General features: G+C 45.0%; 1 protein-coding gene across 3 annotated transcripts in view; it reads right to left on the reverse strand.

Moving 5' to 3' along the window:
- emid1 (EMI domain containing 1) overlaps positions 1–13,710 on the reverse strand; it is a 57,399-nt gene that overhangs the window by 6,346 nt on the left and 37,343 nt on the right. For all 3 annotated transcript variants that reach the window (XM_041937699.1, XM_041937700.1, XM_041937701.1), the window contains exons 4-9: positions 7,940–8,029; positions 7,760–7,821; positions 7,077–7,209; positions 5,490–5,534; positions 5,290–5,397; positions 2,974–3,081 (exon numbers count right to left, since the gene is read on the reverse strand). In XM_041937699.1, coding sequence (XP_041793633.1) covers positions 2,974–3,081; positions 5,290–5,397; positions 5,490–5,534; positions 7,077–7,209; positions 7,760–7,821; positions 7,940–8,029 — 546 coding nt within the window. The remainder of the gene's footprint in view (positions 1–2,973; positions 3,082–5,289; positions 5,398–5,489; positions 5,535–7,076; positions 7,210–7,759; positions 7,822–7,939; positions 8,030–13,710) is intronic.

Here is a 13,710-nt window from a genome sequence, read left to right on the forward strand (position 1 = left end):
GAATAATATGTATGTATGTATATATTTATATTACTTTATCAATGATCTTGTTGATTTTGTTTTTACTTTAAGGGGAAAATTGGAGCTCAAATCTGGTTCTTGTTTCAATAATTGCTTTTGGTGATTGCCAACAAATCCACAGCGCACATGAACATTTAATGTTATTCTCTTCGTCAATGCACGTTTGTGCTGTGGGCACGCAGTATTTCGTGTGAGGCTGTGTCCCGACGAGCTCCACCAATTAAACTGTTCTACTGTGGTTATATTTATCGATGGTGATGTTTGGGGTTGGGTCCAAGGTTGCTATTGGGGTAGGCCAATTTTAATTAATGAGGAATGATTTGTATGTAGCCTGAGAGGAAGTGCTTCCTGAGATGTCAACCTGAAGACGCCTGTGACAAAATGCACATGTGATAAATAAGTAGTAATAAATACCGACCCAAGTCTTTCAGTGTATGATGTTTTGCTTTTGTTGTTGCGATGCTGCCTGAGAAGCTGAACGCAGGGCATTGACGCTCTTGTCAGTACATTCAGTAACCTCCAGAGGGCAGTGTTTTTCAACCAATACCCAGACTTCACCTGATGACTTCAACAGGATAGTAAACTACATTAAAATGTGTTCAAAAGCATCGTCAACGGTACCTTTGTGTTTCACGTCAATTAAAAAAAATATTATGTAATATTTTCTAGAAAAAAAGAATATACACTGTGTTACAACACTGACTGAAGTTCCACAACTAAATTAGTCTACAGAGAAAGGACAGGAGGAAGAGGGTGGTGAACGTGTGAGCGATACAGGAAGTGTGCGGTCATTGGGTCATTTTATACTGACAGGAAACACAGATCCAATCACAGCATGAGACTTCAGGAGATACAGAGAGGAAGAGGAGGAGGAGGAGGAGGAGGAGGAGGGCGGCTGACAGCCAGAAACATCCTCCAGCTGCGAGAACGCTGCACACCGCTCACAGAGGTGACATCCAAAACAGGCCCGAACTCTCTGTGTTTATTTCTACACCCTCTCTTCACTTCCTGCTAAGAACGCACCGGGATCTGTGGCTTAACGTGTCCTCTCAGTCCTTCTCCTCACTATTTCACGTTCTGGGTGCTGGTTTAGGAACCCGCTCTTGCTCTGCAGAAGGGAATTCCAACCTCCCGCTGCAGACGTAAAAGCCAAATAAGCCAATGTTTTCCAAGGGAAGCTCAGCACAGAAACCAACCCCTCCTCTAACGTCCCCTACTGTGACTTTGATGTGAAAGAAATGGTTCACAGTCTCGGAAATCATCATGCCAACCTCAACGCGCCCGCAGCTTTCTCCACACAGGAACCCAGAGCTTACAAATCTGTGCGCTGCATACTTTTGTGTTACCACCGTATCCACACATAAAATCCGTCGATGTGTTGACCTTGAAAGAGCCGGTGCAGGCCCCCATCTGTCTCTCGCACTCCCCCTCAGCTGTCTGAGCGGCAGCAAACATCTGGAAGTTGTTGAGTGACATCAGTGATGGACAGGTTCTCAACCCAGCATGTGAAGTCTGTGTCAACCTCCAACCGTCTCTGCCTCCATTTAATATGCTTTGATTGTGTTCTACTTGGCTGGTAGACAATAAGGAGCAAGTAGCAGTTAAAGGATTACCACCATCCTGTCTGTTTCTCATTCTCTGTTTCTTTTGTTTATCATTAGCCCTAAAATCTGTGCGAGCTCCCACACTGCAGGAGAGAACATGTCTGAAAAGCTGCAAAATACACATGAATATAAGCGGGTTGAAGAGTCAAGCTGGAAGTCTGTAAAACCAACATCATCCTACCTGAGAACAAAGGCTTTGATTGAACTGAAAAGGGGACGTGTGATGATATGAGGATAAATTAGGGAGTACCACTGTATACATGAAAGATGTTGTAGAAAGCATTTTGTAGCTCCAGAGGTTGCTGCACAATGTTTGATAAATTGCATCAAGTAGTCTGACTCACCTGATGTAGACTGTGGGTATTTCAGGCAGCATCTCCTCCCGTTTCACTATCTGCATGTTACCGTTTTCAGCAAACTCTGAACACGCTGAAAATAGCAACTTATCCTAACCCTAATGTGGTCGCTAACGGTACAGACGAGCTAGCACCTGCTACCTTTTCTTTTGCAGGGATTTAGCCAGTTTAATGCCAGTGCTCATCTCCCTACCAAGCAGCAACCTCCGGGGCTGAAAAATCCAAAAAAACTGCAGTTCCTCAAATGACCACTTGGGCCTGGCTTCAAAAGTGAGTCAGTCCTCATACACCCCCATATTAAAATACCCAACCTAACAGCAGAAATAAACATGTTTACAGTCTGGTACACATAACGGTTTTGGTCTTTATAGCTAATTTCCTCGTTCATGACAACTGTGCAGGGTTGAATCTTTATATAACTCACGTGTTAAAAATATATTAAGGCTTAAAGTTATGCATAATCATGAGTATGGCTGCTTTGAGTGACAGCAACCATTTTTCTTTGTCCCGTCTCAGCTCCACCCACGCTCCACCTCATTGCCTATTTTCGGATTAGCCAGGAGTTTGGCTGTCAGTGTTTTTTTCCTACAGCAGAATGATACTGGCTCCAGCCAGACTTTCCTCCATAGGTCTGGTTTCTGTGAGACTAGCCTGACGTGATGCCACCTGGGTCATTTGAGTCTGTAGACTACAAGTTTGAAAAAGACAAACATCTGGCCCTGTGGAGTTAGAAAGAAGTCATCTTACCAGACGCCTGTCGCCCGCTCCTCATCTCTGCTTGAGACTAGTGACCGAGGCTATATTACCCACTACTACCATAACACACTCATATCTCTGATCGGACTATTTGTGGTCCAGTTGCAATGTGCAACACTAAATCATACTCTTACAAGACTGATGTTTATAACTAATACAAAGACTACTTTTCACTAAGTGGTGTGGAATTTGTGTCATGGTGACTGCAGGAGGTGTGTTGTCATCCAAGGTCTTACTGTGGTCTGGCTCTGGGATGTGGGCACTGGCTGGCGCTGGGGGCCCTGGAGGACCGGGCGGGCCTGGTAGACCCCTCTCTCCTGGGAGTCCTGGTGGACCACGAGGGCCTGAGAGGAGGGAGGACAGAAAACGTCACCGTGGTGACAGACAGGAGGAACGCCACAGCAAAAATATGATCTTTTCTCCTGGAGAGGATAATGATAAATGAACTGTGTGGCCGTGATGATAGGAGGATAAACTATGACAAAGACCAGAGAGGAAATGGATTAGATAAAGTGCTGAATGATGCAACATAATGGTGTCTGGCAGGAGTGTGTGTGTGTGTGTGTGTGTCTGCCTTTATATCTGTGTCTGTGCACATGTGGAGTAAAATCAGCAGCTGGACAGGGGAGGAGAAGTGTATGACTCTGACTTTGTTCCTCTGTAATTAACAGGAGGAGGGTGTTTAATGATCCGGTGCTGGGAACTTACTCGGGGTGTGGGAAAGCTCAAACAAACACCAAGAAACTCTGCAAAGTGTTACTGGCACTGCTTCACAGTAAATTAAATTGTTCCCTGCATGCTCACCGCTAACTTTTGTACATGTGTGTCAGTAACAGGCTGGAGCTGGTCTGTGTGGGCCGGTCAGTGAAAGTGTCCCTCCTCCTCCCCCTGCCACTTTTTATGAAGGTGGAAAAAAAAACACCACCACAACTCCATCTGACCTCTTTGTTTGGACTCTCCTGACGTAATGCTGCCCCCTAAACACCAACTCTTGCACTCAGACAGACCCAAACTCACCACCTCTCTGTTTATGTACTGATGCAACTGAAAATGACAGTCCACTAATTACTCCTTTGCAAGGTAATGTTATTACAGCTCTGATTTGACACCTCCGTGGGCCGTTTTCACTTAGCCTCGGTAAACATTGCAGCACGACCGGCTGTGTTTTGGCTGCACGGGGGAGACTGTAAGCAACAATCTGCGGCACAGTGGTTCAAACGGCCAATCAAAGTGGCCCTTTAGAGTTGACGTGACATACCGGAGAAAACAGTTTACATTTTTCCTGCAGAATAATGGTTCCCTAGAGCAGCTGGGGGACGCTGCGTCAAAATATGAGTCAACGTTTGCAACAAAACTCTCCTGTAACTTATCGGGACTCATCAAAACGCACAATATCACCTCTCCCGACCACAGAAGTTCACTTTTCTCCCATCTTTCCCATAACCTCCGGCTCAAAAACCCATTTGTCTGCTTTTTCCCTGACATTGGACGCATACCAGTCCCGTGTTTATCTTTCTCTTTAAAGTGAAAAAAAAGTCAGCACAATTCGGAAAACATAGCTTTGGATGCAAGACACAACACTGGGTTTGGGTACTTATGAAGTAATGGAGATAGAAAAAACAATAACACCACAGGCATATGGAAATCATAAAGACCTGGGATTTGTGTATATATAGCTCATGTTCATTTCAGATTGATGTCACATGGCGCTTCTCGGAAAGTGGGTTTGTAGTTTAACTTTTGCTCTAAATCTCATCTTTACCCAGCAGCAGGCACAGAGCGGGGGTCATATGTTAGTCTGAGAGGAGAGGCACTCCCTTCATGATCCGGAGCAGAGGAATAACAGCCTATAGCGAGAGCAGATGTTGTGACACACTTACACCGCCATTTACTTTATTGTCATTCAAGTCACAGCTGCCTGCGGATTCACTTTCTTCCAACAGGTCATTTATTATTTGTACATAACCAGTGAGCTCCGAATACATACAGCAGATTTATGACTCGGTGTCTGTTCTGGTTCGGTGACCATGAGCAGCAGCAGCACATGTTATATGTGGTCTGAAAACAAATGCTTTAGCCGCCCACTGAAACAGCACTTTTAGAAGCATGTGATTTTAGAAGCCAACCAACAAAATGCCCAAATTCCAGTACGTTACCAGCAGGCCTCAGGGGCTGCTGGAACGCACCACTGGAGGGTCTGTGGGCTGACCGAGTGGTTTCAGAGAAAGACAAACACTCTGGAGCGGGACATCACAGGTCAGGCTTTTGTTGGAGATCGCTCTGATTTTTCCACTGTTGTTTCCACAGGTCTCTGGTCAGTCGTGAGCTATTCAAAAGTCTTGTTCCACAGACAATAGGCTAAGTGGACGGGCAAGTATACAACTGCCCCACAATGGCCTCCGTCTCTCTCAGCGACACACACAAATCTTTACAACGTGCTTATTGACAAACTGTGTCAACATCTGCTAAGGCGACATTCATTTGTTCCTCTCAGCTCACAACTGACTGCTAACGGCGAGCTGCTTGCATTTCTACTTTCAGTCCTCTCTTACCTGCAGGTCCTGGGGACCCCTTCAATCCAGGGGTTCCAGATGGCCCCCTTGTCCTGGTATCCCCCCGAGGCCCAGTGGGACCGGGCAGCCCTCGAGACCCCGCCTTCCCTAAGAGGAGGAAACAGTCATGAGCAATCACGACTGGTTTACATCTTAAACGGCTTTACATCAACTGAAAGGCAACTATGGTTACAATTTACCGTCTCTGCCAGGAAGCCCATCTCTCCCCTTTTCACCCTGCGGACCTGTAATGAAAACAGAGAGGTGGCTTAATTGAGAGGTGTAGCTCTGTGGAAATATCTGGGCCATGAAATTCTGTCTGAGTAATACAGCAAAAAAGATTTCTCATTACTGTGTTTATGTCATCGGTAGGGCTGATTTAAATTTCCATACCAGATATTTTCATTAATTACAGAAAAGAGGGTTTGTAGTTTTTAAAGAAACAGATCACTGATTTTGACTCAGCTGATGGATTTCTGAAAATGAGAGCAGGTTGAGTGATTTCAAATGTACATCGTTGCAGGCAAATGCTGCAGTTAATCAGCGATGGGTTCACCGCAGAGCTCTGGCTATAGTGATTTCAGGAAAGCTTTTGAAGTTCGAGGAGACTTCAAACGATTGTACACATCAAATTCTGTTTAAAGGTCTTGGGGAGCACTACTGCATAAGTGGAAAAAGTTGTATGAAGCCTTTTGTGGCTCCACAGGAGCTGAGTGACGTCTGATAAATTATCAGCTTTGGTTGGGTTTGAAGACTACAAGTTTGAAAATGCACAAAATCTGGTGGTGTGGATTTAGAAAGAAGGCTTGAGGCTAGAGACTCGAGGCTTCATTAGCCACTACTAGCATAACACACCCAAATCTCTGACTGAACTGTTGTGGGTAATGTAGGCAATATGTTTTTAAAAGGAAAAATAATGTCTGGAACAGAAAAGCTTTCTCTCTTTGAGGCTCTCTGAGCTTGAATTAGTGATAGGATTGCAAAGCTAAATTGCTGCAGTATTCCTTTCACTTTGGCCCGATGGTGGCGAAATATTTCCGACTGTACATTGAGCACCACGATTGCATCTTATTTGACTGTTTGAATTCTGAGTGTGAATTTGTTATACATCGCTCTCAAAAATTCCACAATGGAAAAAAAAAATGAGTTCATGGCTTGCACACAACTTTCTGCTAACAACCCCACAATGCAATGCATTACATTTCATAGATGTCCACTGTGTGACTCAACACCTGTCAGTTATGAGGGAAACTGACAAAGATTCCTAAGTGTCCAAAGTCTCAATTTACTGCTCACTATTGAGTGTCTTATATAGGGAGTAATGGATGAGCGAATGAGGGAGTGATTTTGGACACAACCATAGACGGCATCTATTTTCACCGGGACTGTCATTTTAATATATCTGATACACTTCATAAACAACTTCTGACAGCGCAGCAGGATTAGTGAACTTTTAGCTGCAGCCAGAGCTGGGCTCGAGTCCAGCAGAGGAGAGGACTTTCATGCACTGAAGTGTTCGCTTTCCACACTGCCGCAGAGCGCTGAAAGTGAGCAGAACAGACAACTGGGCTCTTGCTTTTGCAATAGGAAATGAGTGTATGTGCAGTGGAGGAAATGGGATATGAGCAGAGGTGAGCAGGTAGAGGGCAGAAAAAAAAAGTTGCAGCTCAGAGAAAGGCTGCAAGGAGTAATTTCTGGCTCAATTATAAAAACCCTGGACTCCACTTAACGGAGACATGCAGTATTTTTGACCATAAAACTTATTCATGCATGACAGCATGATATACCTGCAGGTCCCTGCTCACCAGGAGCTCCCTGAGCGGGCACAGCCCCCATCAGTAATGAGGCCTCTGGTACAGTTCCCCCTTTACCCTGAAGGTGGCGATGTGATACGGAGGCTGGGGCAGTCAGTAATTGGACCTGGTACAGGAAGACATAAAACAAGTGTGGGCAATTAAACATTCATATTTCTCTGTGATTCGAATGCTGTCGTTGAATCAAGGGGCAACCTCCAAGGGCAAGCGGGAATGAAGGCAATGCAGAAATGCCAAAAACTGCAGTTTCTCGAATGGCCACTTGAGGCTGACTCCAAAAGCCAGTCAATCCCGTAGACCCCATATTAAAATGGGCAACTTTACAACAGAAATGTTTATAGCCTGGCACGAAAAAACTGGTTATCCATGTTCATGACAACTTTACAGGGCTGAGTTTTTATATAACTCACTCATATATATGTATATATATATATATATATATATCAATTATATAAAGGCTTAAAAGTTCTGCACATTTATGGGCATGGCCGCATCGAGTGAAAGCTAGCCACAAGGTTTCAGTACCCAGTCTTCATTGGGCCCGCCTAAGCTCCACCCATGCTCCATCTCATTGCCCGATTTTTTCACCTATGGGCGTCACAGAGACTACATCCTTGTTTGAGACAGTCTATGGGCTGAATGAGGACAGTCCATACCTTTGTCTCCAGTGAACTCAGTCTGTCGCCCAAAGCTGCGATTCGACTGCAGTTGAGACAATCTGAAAAAAACGGAAAATTGCTTTGTTTACCTCCAGAAATCGGACATTTGAACTTGTTTATGTACACCTTTGTCGTTGTGTTGTACAGTGAAAGTATTAGCAAGTTCACAGTTCTTACTAGAGATTGGCTCTCCTGTGCGTGCGGGTGGGTGCCGTAGCGTGGATGGTTTCCTTACTGCCTCCTGAGCTACAAGCTGGTTCCCTGCATCTGTAACAGAAGATAAAGACACAGAAAAAGAAGCTGCAGTGATTTCTTGACACTGAAAGATCTTAACATTTGGACATTTCTGTTTCCATGGGAATCAAATGATGACAATCACAGTTGCAACTTCTCACCAAGATCTGTCCAACAAAATGAATGGGAATCAGATTTTTGCAATATGCTGCTGACATTAGAGCTGAGAGGATTAGTTGATTAACCGATTAATTGCTTAAGCAACACTAAAGATTCTCTAGTTTCAGATACTCAAATGTGAGGATTTCCACTTTATTTTACATATACAGTTTATATGAAAAATGGAACATCTTTGGGTTTTGGATTATAGGTCGAGAGACATCTGAAGACGTCGCCCCAGGGTCTGCTAAATTATAATATATAACATTTTTCACTATTTTCTGGTATTTTATAAATATAGGCAGTTCTCAGCTGGTACACCTTCCAAATACTCATTAATCGGCAGCAGGTGACGTTTTTATGTATAATGTAATGTCATCAGTGCAATGATATGGACTAAAGGTGTGTGGGCTGTTGTCCTCCAGGTGAGCTTCTTGCCATCAGCCTGGAACAGCTGCAGAGGCGACACAAATGGAAATCTCCAGAGACAGTTGCAGCTTTTGTCTCTGTTACATTTCCAAGAGATAAACAGTGTGCATGCCGCGTCTTTGCCAAGCTGCTTTCCTTTTGCCTCATCTCTTTATGGAGTATAAAATCGCAGAGCCTGGGAGTGAGGGTGTGTGAAGACAAACAATAGTTTCCTTGTGCAGAGAGAATGGACAGTCTCGGCTCGCATTCTGTCTTGCCTTCATTTTATGAAGTGTGGGAGTTTGTGTCCCTGCGTTCTGGATGTTTTGAATGGGCAGACCTTTGTGGAAACGCCAGACTGACTCCTTTGTCTGGCTCTGGTCGGCCCAGGTGCTCCCGATACAAACAAGAGGCTGGGTTCAGCACCTCATTAGCCCCCAGGAAGCACGTCTTTGCCGTTCAGTGGCCAGCAGCCGCAGTCAACGCCAAGTGCTACACTAAAAGAAGCCATGAAATAGCACCTGCAGCACCAGGCTGCAGCAGACCGGTATTCTTCTTTAACAGCCTCGCTTATTGTAACATCACATGTCATGATCCGTCTCTATCCACTGCAGACCCAGGAAAGGAAAATGGAGAGCTTACTGTCATGAAGAAAAATAAACGTTTTGGAACTTAAGACAGGAAAGCATAACGGGTTTAGTGATTACCCAAAGAGAGGGGAGAGAGAGGGCAAAGGAGGAGTATGAAAAGTACACAGAACACATGGTCGAGGGTAAACTGAGACCGCTCCAATAATTCCCCCTCCTCAACCTCTGTGCTCATGATTTCACTGTTTTGGGTTGTGGGTATTTCTCAGAGGATTACAAGTGTAGATGGATTTAAACCATGTAAGACCTGACACTGAAATGTTATGGCATGCGCTCGAGACTGCAGGAAACTTTTCCACATTTCGATAACGATACAAACCTCGCGCAGCGACGAGGAGAACGCACGCCTCGATGTGCTCCTCGCTCGTCTGTGCCTCTCGTCGGTCCACATGGGCAAGACTGCGAGACAAAGAGTGTGCGAATGTGTGTGTACATGTACATGCCGGGGACTTTTTCCTCTGGAGCTCGGCTCATGTAGATGGCTGCATTCAATTACAAAGGAGGCTCTGGATAGGAAATCTAGCTCTCACCCCTAACGGCACCTCTTCTCCCTCTAGAGTAAAGAACATTCAAGCGCCAAGATCCCCTCACCCACACTCGAGCTATTGTATGAAGCATTAAGCCGGCTTTGGCACAAGGACAACTGTCTCCCACACACACACACCTCTTACGCACGTTCTCTCTTTCTCTGTCTTGCAACAGCAAGTTTAAAATCCTGCAAGAGCCCTCTTTTTCTCCTGCATCTCCTGTGACAGTGTCTGTTACCACCGAGGCCTGCGGCGTGTGTGCATGCAGGAGGAGGATGACTTGGATGTCTCGAGTGTGAGCCGACGCTCTCTTGGCCAACAATAACATCATAATGAATGCCCCCTGATGGACACGGCTCATTGTGTCCACTCTTTGTTCTCAGTGGGCTAATTGCCCCAGTGGGGGGCGTGGGGGGGTGTCAAACAAATGTGTGAATGTATTTGACCTTTTGCCCCCATGTTGCACTGGGCCATAATCAGCGGCTGAGTCACAGCTCTTCATTAGAGGAATACCCCCGCAGAGAGTTCAGCCGGCCAGAGGCTGTCCTGACATCAGCTCTGTCTCTTGTTCCACCTCTCTCTCTCTCTCTCTCTCTCTCACACACACACATACACACATATACACACACACACACACAGTTCAGTAATTTGTTTACAAATTCTCTTTGAATAATCTTTGCCCCTGCTGGTGCAATAATCTCACAGGAGAAGGAGGAAGACATGAGCGAAGGTCAGTGCGAGAAGGTTATCTTTCCTATTTTATAATGAGTGTGTACATTGAGGCGGTTATGAAGGACGGCCTATGGGATTTTCTATGCTCAAGTGAATGATGATATGCAGTGAATATTGTGTTATAAAGGAATTCTGCAGCAGCAGGTAAAATGTTACGAAGCCTCTAAAAAGCAAATCAGATTTTGCAGAACACCTATTTCAGCATACAGTCTCTCCGTGCCTGTAGCCAGGGGCAAAGGTTAGACAGGCCAGTAAAGCTGAAATCTGCCAAGCCACACATGTAGCTCCGCGGGCCTCAGATAGGACCCAGACAGGAAGTGTTTCTCACCCGTGTTGCCTCGGCTGCACATCACTTGCTGCTTGAATAAATGTAAACACAGACGGTGAGTAAAGGGAACACTAGCCTGCCTAATTAAAAGAAAATACTGACATGTCAGGGTAGTTAAACTATAATATAATGTGTGCAAGTTTGTTTAAATTAAATATTTAATGTTTAATCATCAATACTACAACTGCATGGCTGGATCTTGTGTCCAGTGTCCAGATTCAGCCGAGACACACTGCACTTCATGTGAGGCGTTGGAATGTACACACAGTTATCATTTATGATTATAATTGATTTTTTTATGGGGAAATTGCACCTGCTGAGAGCGAAATAATGCAGATTTAACGACTGAAGTGGCTTTTTGCAAACTGGATAAAACATCACACACAACATTAGACAAAGTTTGAAGCAAAAGAGAGACACGACAATGTGGGCAGCCAGAGAGTGAATGGTGTCTCGCCTTGGTAACAGACCGTGTTTGAGAGCCAACACCACCGACACATTCATGCCAAGTGTGAAGGGGGAAGCCCTCGATCTGAACTGACGGCACTCAAAGAGAACGCAGCATTTTTTTGATTTGGATTCCACAAAAGCGTGAACAATCTGTTACTATTACATCATTATATCATTATTATGACAGCTTTATTCCAAAGCCACTATTATTGGCCTTAAATCCCACTTGGAGCTCTGCTGGTACCACCAGAGTCAGAGCCAAGGGCACAGCGACCACGACTGCAGCTGCACCTCGCGCTCTACAATCCAAGGTGTGTGTGCTGTTGTGTATGGCTCTCTGTGTGTGTGTGTCTGTGTGTGAGAAAGTGTACATGTGACAAACACACACGGACACACACACACTAGCTGTATTATTAATGGGCCAAGGTCATTCCTCCAGTGATACTCTCCCAGTGAGTCCCTCATGCTAAGAGCCCAGTCAGCACTGCCAGCCAGAGCCTTTAAAACCACATCTCACACTCTGCTGCACTGACGGCCTGATCCTCCGAGCTCATCACCTACTGAGGTTTATTTATTCTCTGCTTCTGCAGAAAGGTTCGGCAGCTTGCAGACAGACAGGCCTTAAGAAGCTTTGTGAATGCACGAATGAGACTTTTGTTGTCCTCTCATATGATGTGCAGCACACAGTGAATATAAGAGGACAAGGTTGAAGCAGAAGTTTGTGTTGCACAGCCTGAAAGTGCTTGTTTGTGCTGTTTGCCTGAGTCTAACTGTGTTGTCTCAAAGTCTGAAGCTGTGAGGAGATGCAGTACAGAGCCTGGCAGCAGAACGCAAACATCAACACACACACACACGCACGCACACACACAGCGAGCAGACACAGCAGAGTACAAGGTCCTGATCCATCTCTGTCTGGTCAATTAGCTGAGCTCAGCGCTGCAGCATCATTAGTGACCAGGTGCTGACAGCCAACCAGGGGAGGCGTTTGTCTCTGTCTCTGCACCGCCTCAGACAGACTGAAGACTGCTGCTGCTGCCTTTAGATCAACACACACACACACACACACACACACACAGAGTCACGGTCCACTCACTGTGCTCCTGGAAATAAGCCAAGCTGAACGACTCAGAACATATGTTCGCTGAGCGAGCGGTTTGTCTGCGTTTTGAAAATAACTTCTGTAACTTGTTGTATAGTGCAACTCAAAAATAGCTCCTTTATACAAGCCTGCTACACTGTGTCAAGAAGAAATTAATGTCAGAGGAAAAGACAGCAATTGAAAACCATTCAATCACCAATTCTTATACACAGGGAAGTTAGATTTGGTAAATAAATCACTTCAGAGATAAAAGTGAAGCAGTTTGAAGTCATGAGAGAGATGTGAGCAATTCGTTTAGGTATATTTTGATCCACAGCCTTCAGTGTGGTCATTTCAATGAGTGAGACAATACAGCTGCCTTGTTATTATCAGAGAAGAAGGTTCTTCGTGTGTTTAAATTGTTATGTAGCAGCCACTTGAACCCAAGCATGAATCAACTGTTTTTTATACACGGCTGTAGTAGAGGAGCTTTGAGTATCAGCCTGTTCTTCATTCAAGCTGCTTCAACAGCTTTTTCATTGAGCAAAGTGCATTACACACGTGTTTGACCCTGAGCTGGGTCTCCTACTAACGGTGCATGTCAACACCTTACTGACTCAGAAGATCAGGCATCCAGATTAAACGCTGTTTCTATGTCTATATCATTATTAAATTCACTTACACTCATTCAGTCATGTTGAGTTTCTCGCAGTGAGGTGTACTGATTTTAAATTTAAAAAAGAGAGCGCTGGTACCGGATCAGTGCTATGAGCAGATACCCAGAGACAGGAATTTATATGACTTTATTGATACCAAATGCTATTATTGATTCTTTATCAATGATGGGCGAGTTGAGCTGGCTGCAGCCTTTTAGTCTGAGAAAAAAATCTGCTAAGCCTGCCTGCATGGTGGTAATGCTGTTATAAGAGGATATGTTCCCTCAGTAACAGAGGTGCTGCACAGTTGGGAAGCAGTTAAACTGGTGCGTAGAGTGTCAAATACATACATGGTATTCCTGGAATTTAAGCCCATGTGGCGTTGAAAGATGTTTCCACCCTTACTTACATTTTTCAGACATCACAACTAGCACTGTTGTGATTTTCTTCCTCTCTGCATGGACTCCTTGTTGCAGGTTTCCAGCAGCCTAGACGCTTAAGTTTGATGTCATTGTTTTGCAAAGCTCGGAGAAATACGATTGCAATGGATTGAACAATTTGGAACCGGTTCTTGATTCCCATACAGATACCCTGTGTGGGATTTGAAGCAGACCAATCAGCAGCTCCAGCCTCCCATACAGCTGACGGGTCTCAGCCATCAGGGCTTGGTGCTCTGCCCAGCACAAACCTGCATCTGAACCCCAGTGATTACTGCGCTTTCCCAGGGTC

This window comes from Chelmon rostratus, chromosome 5, assembly GCF_017976325.1.
Source record: "Chelmon rostratus isolate fCheRos1 chromosome 5, fCheRos1.pri, whole genome shotgun sequence".
Classification (NCBI taxonomy): Eukaryota; Metazoa; Chordata; class Actinopteri; order Chaetodontiformes; family Chaetodontidae; genus Chelmon; species Chelmon rostratus.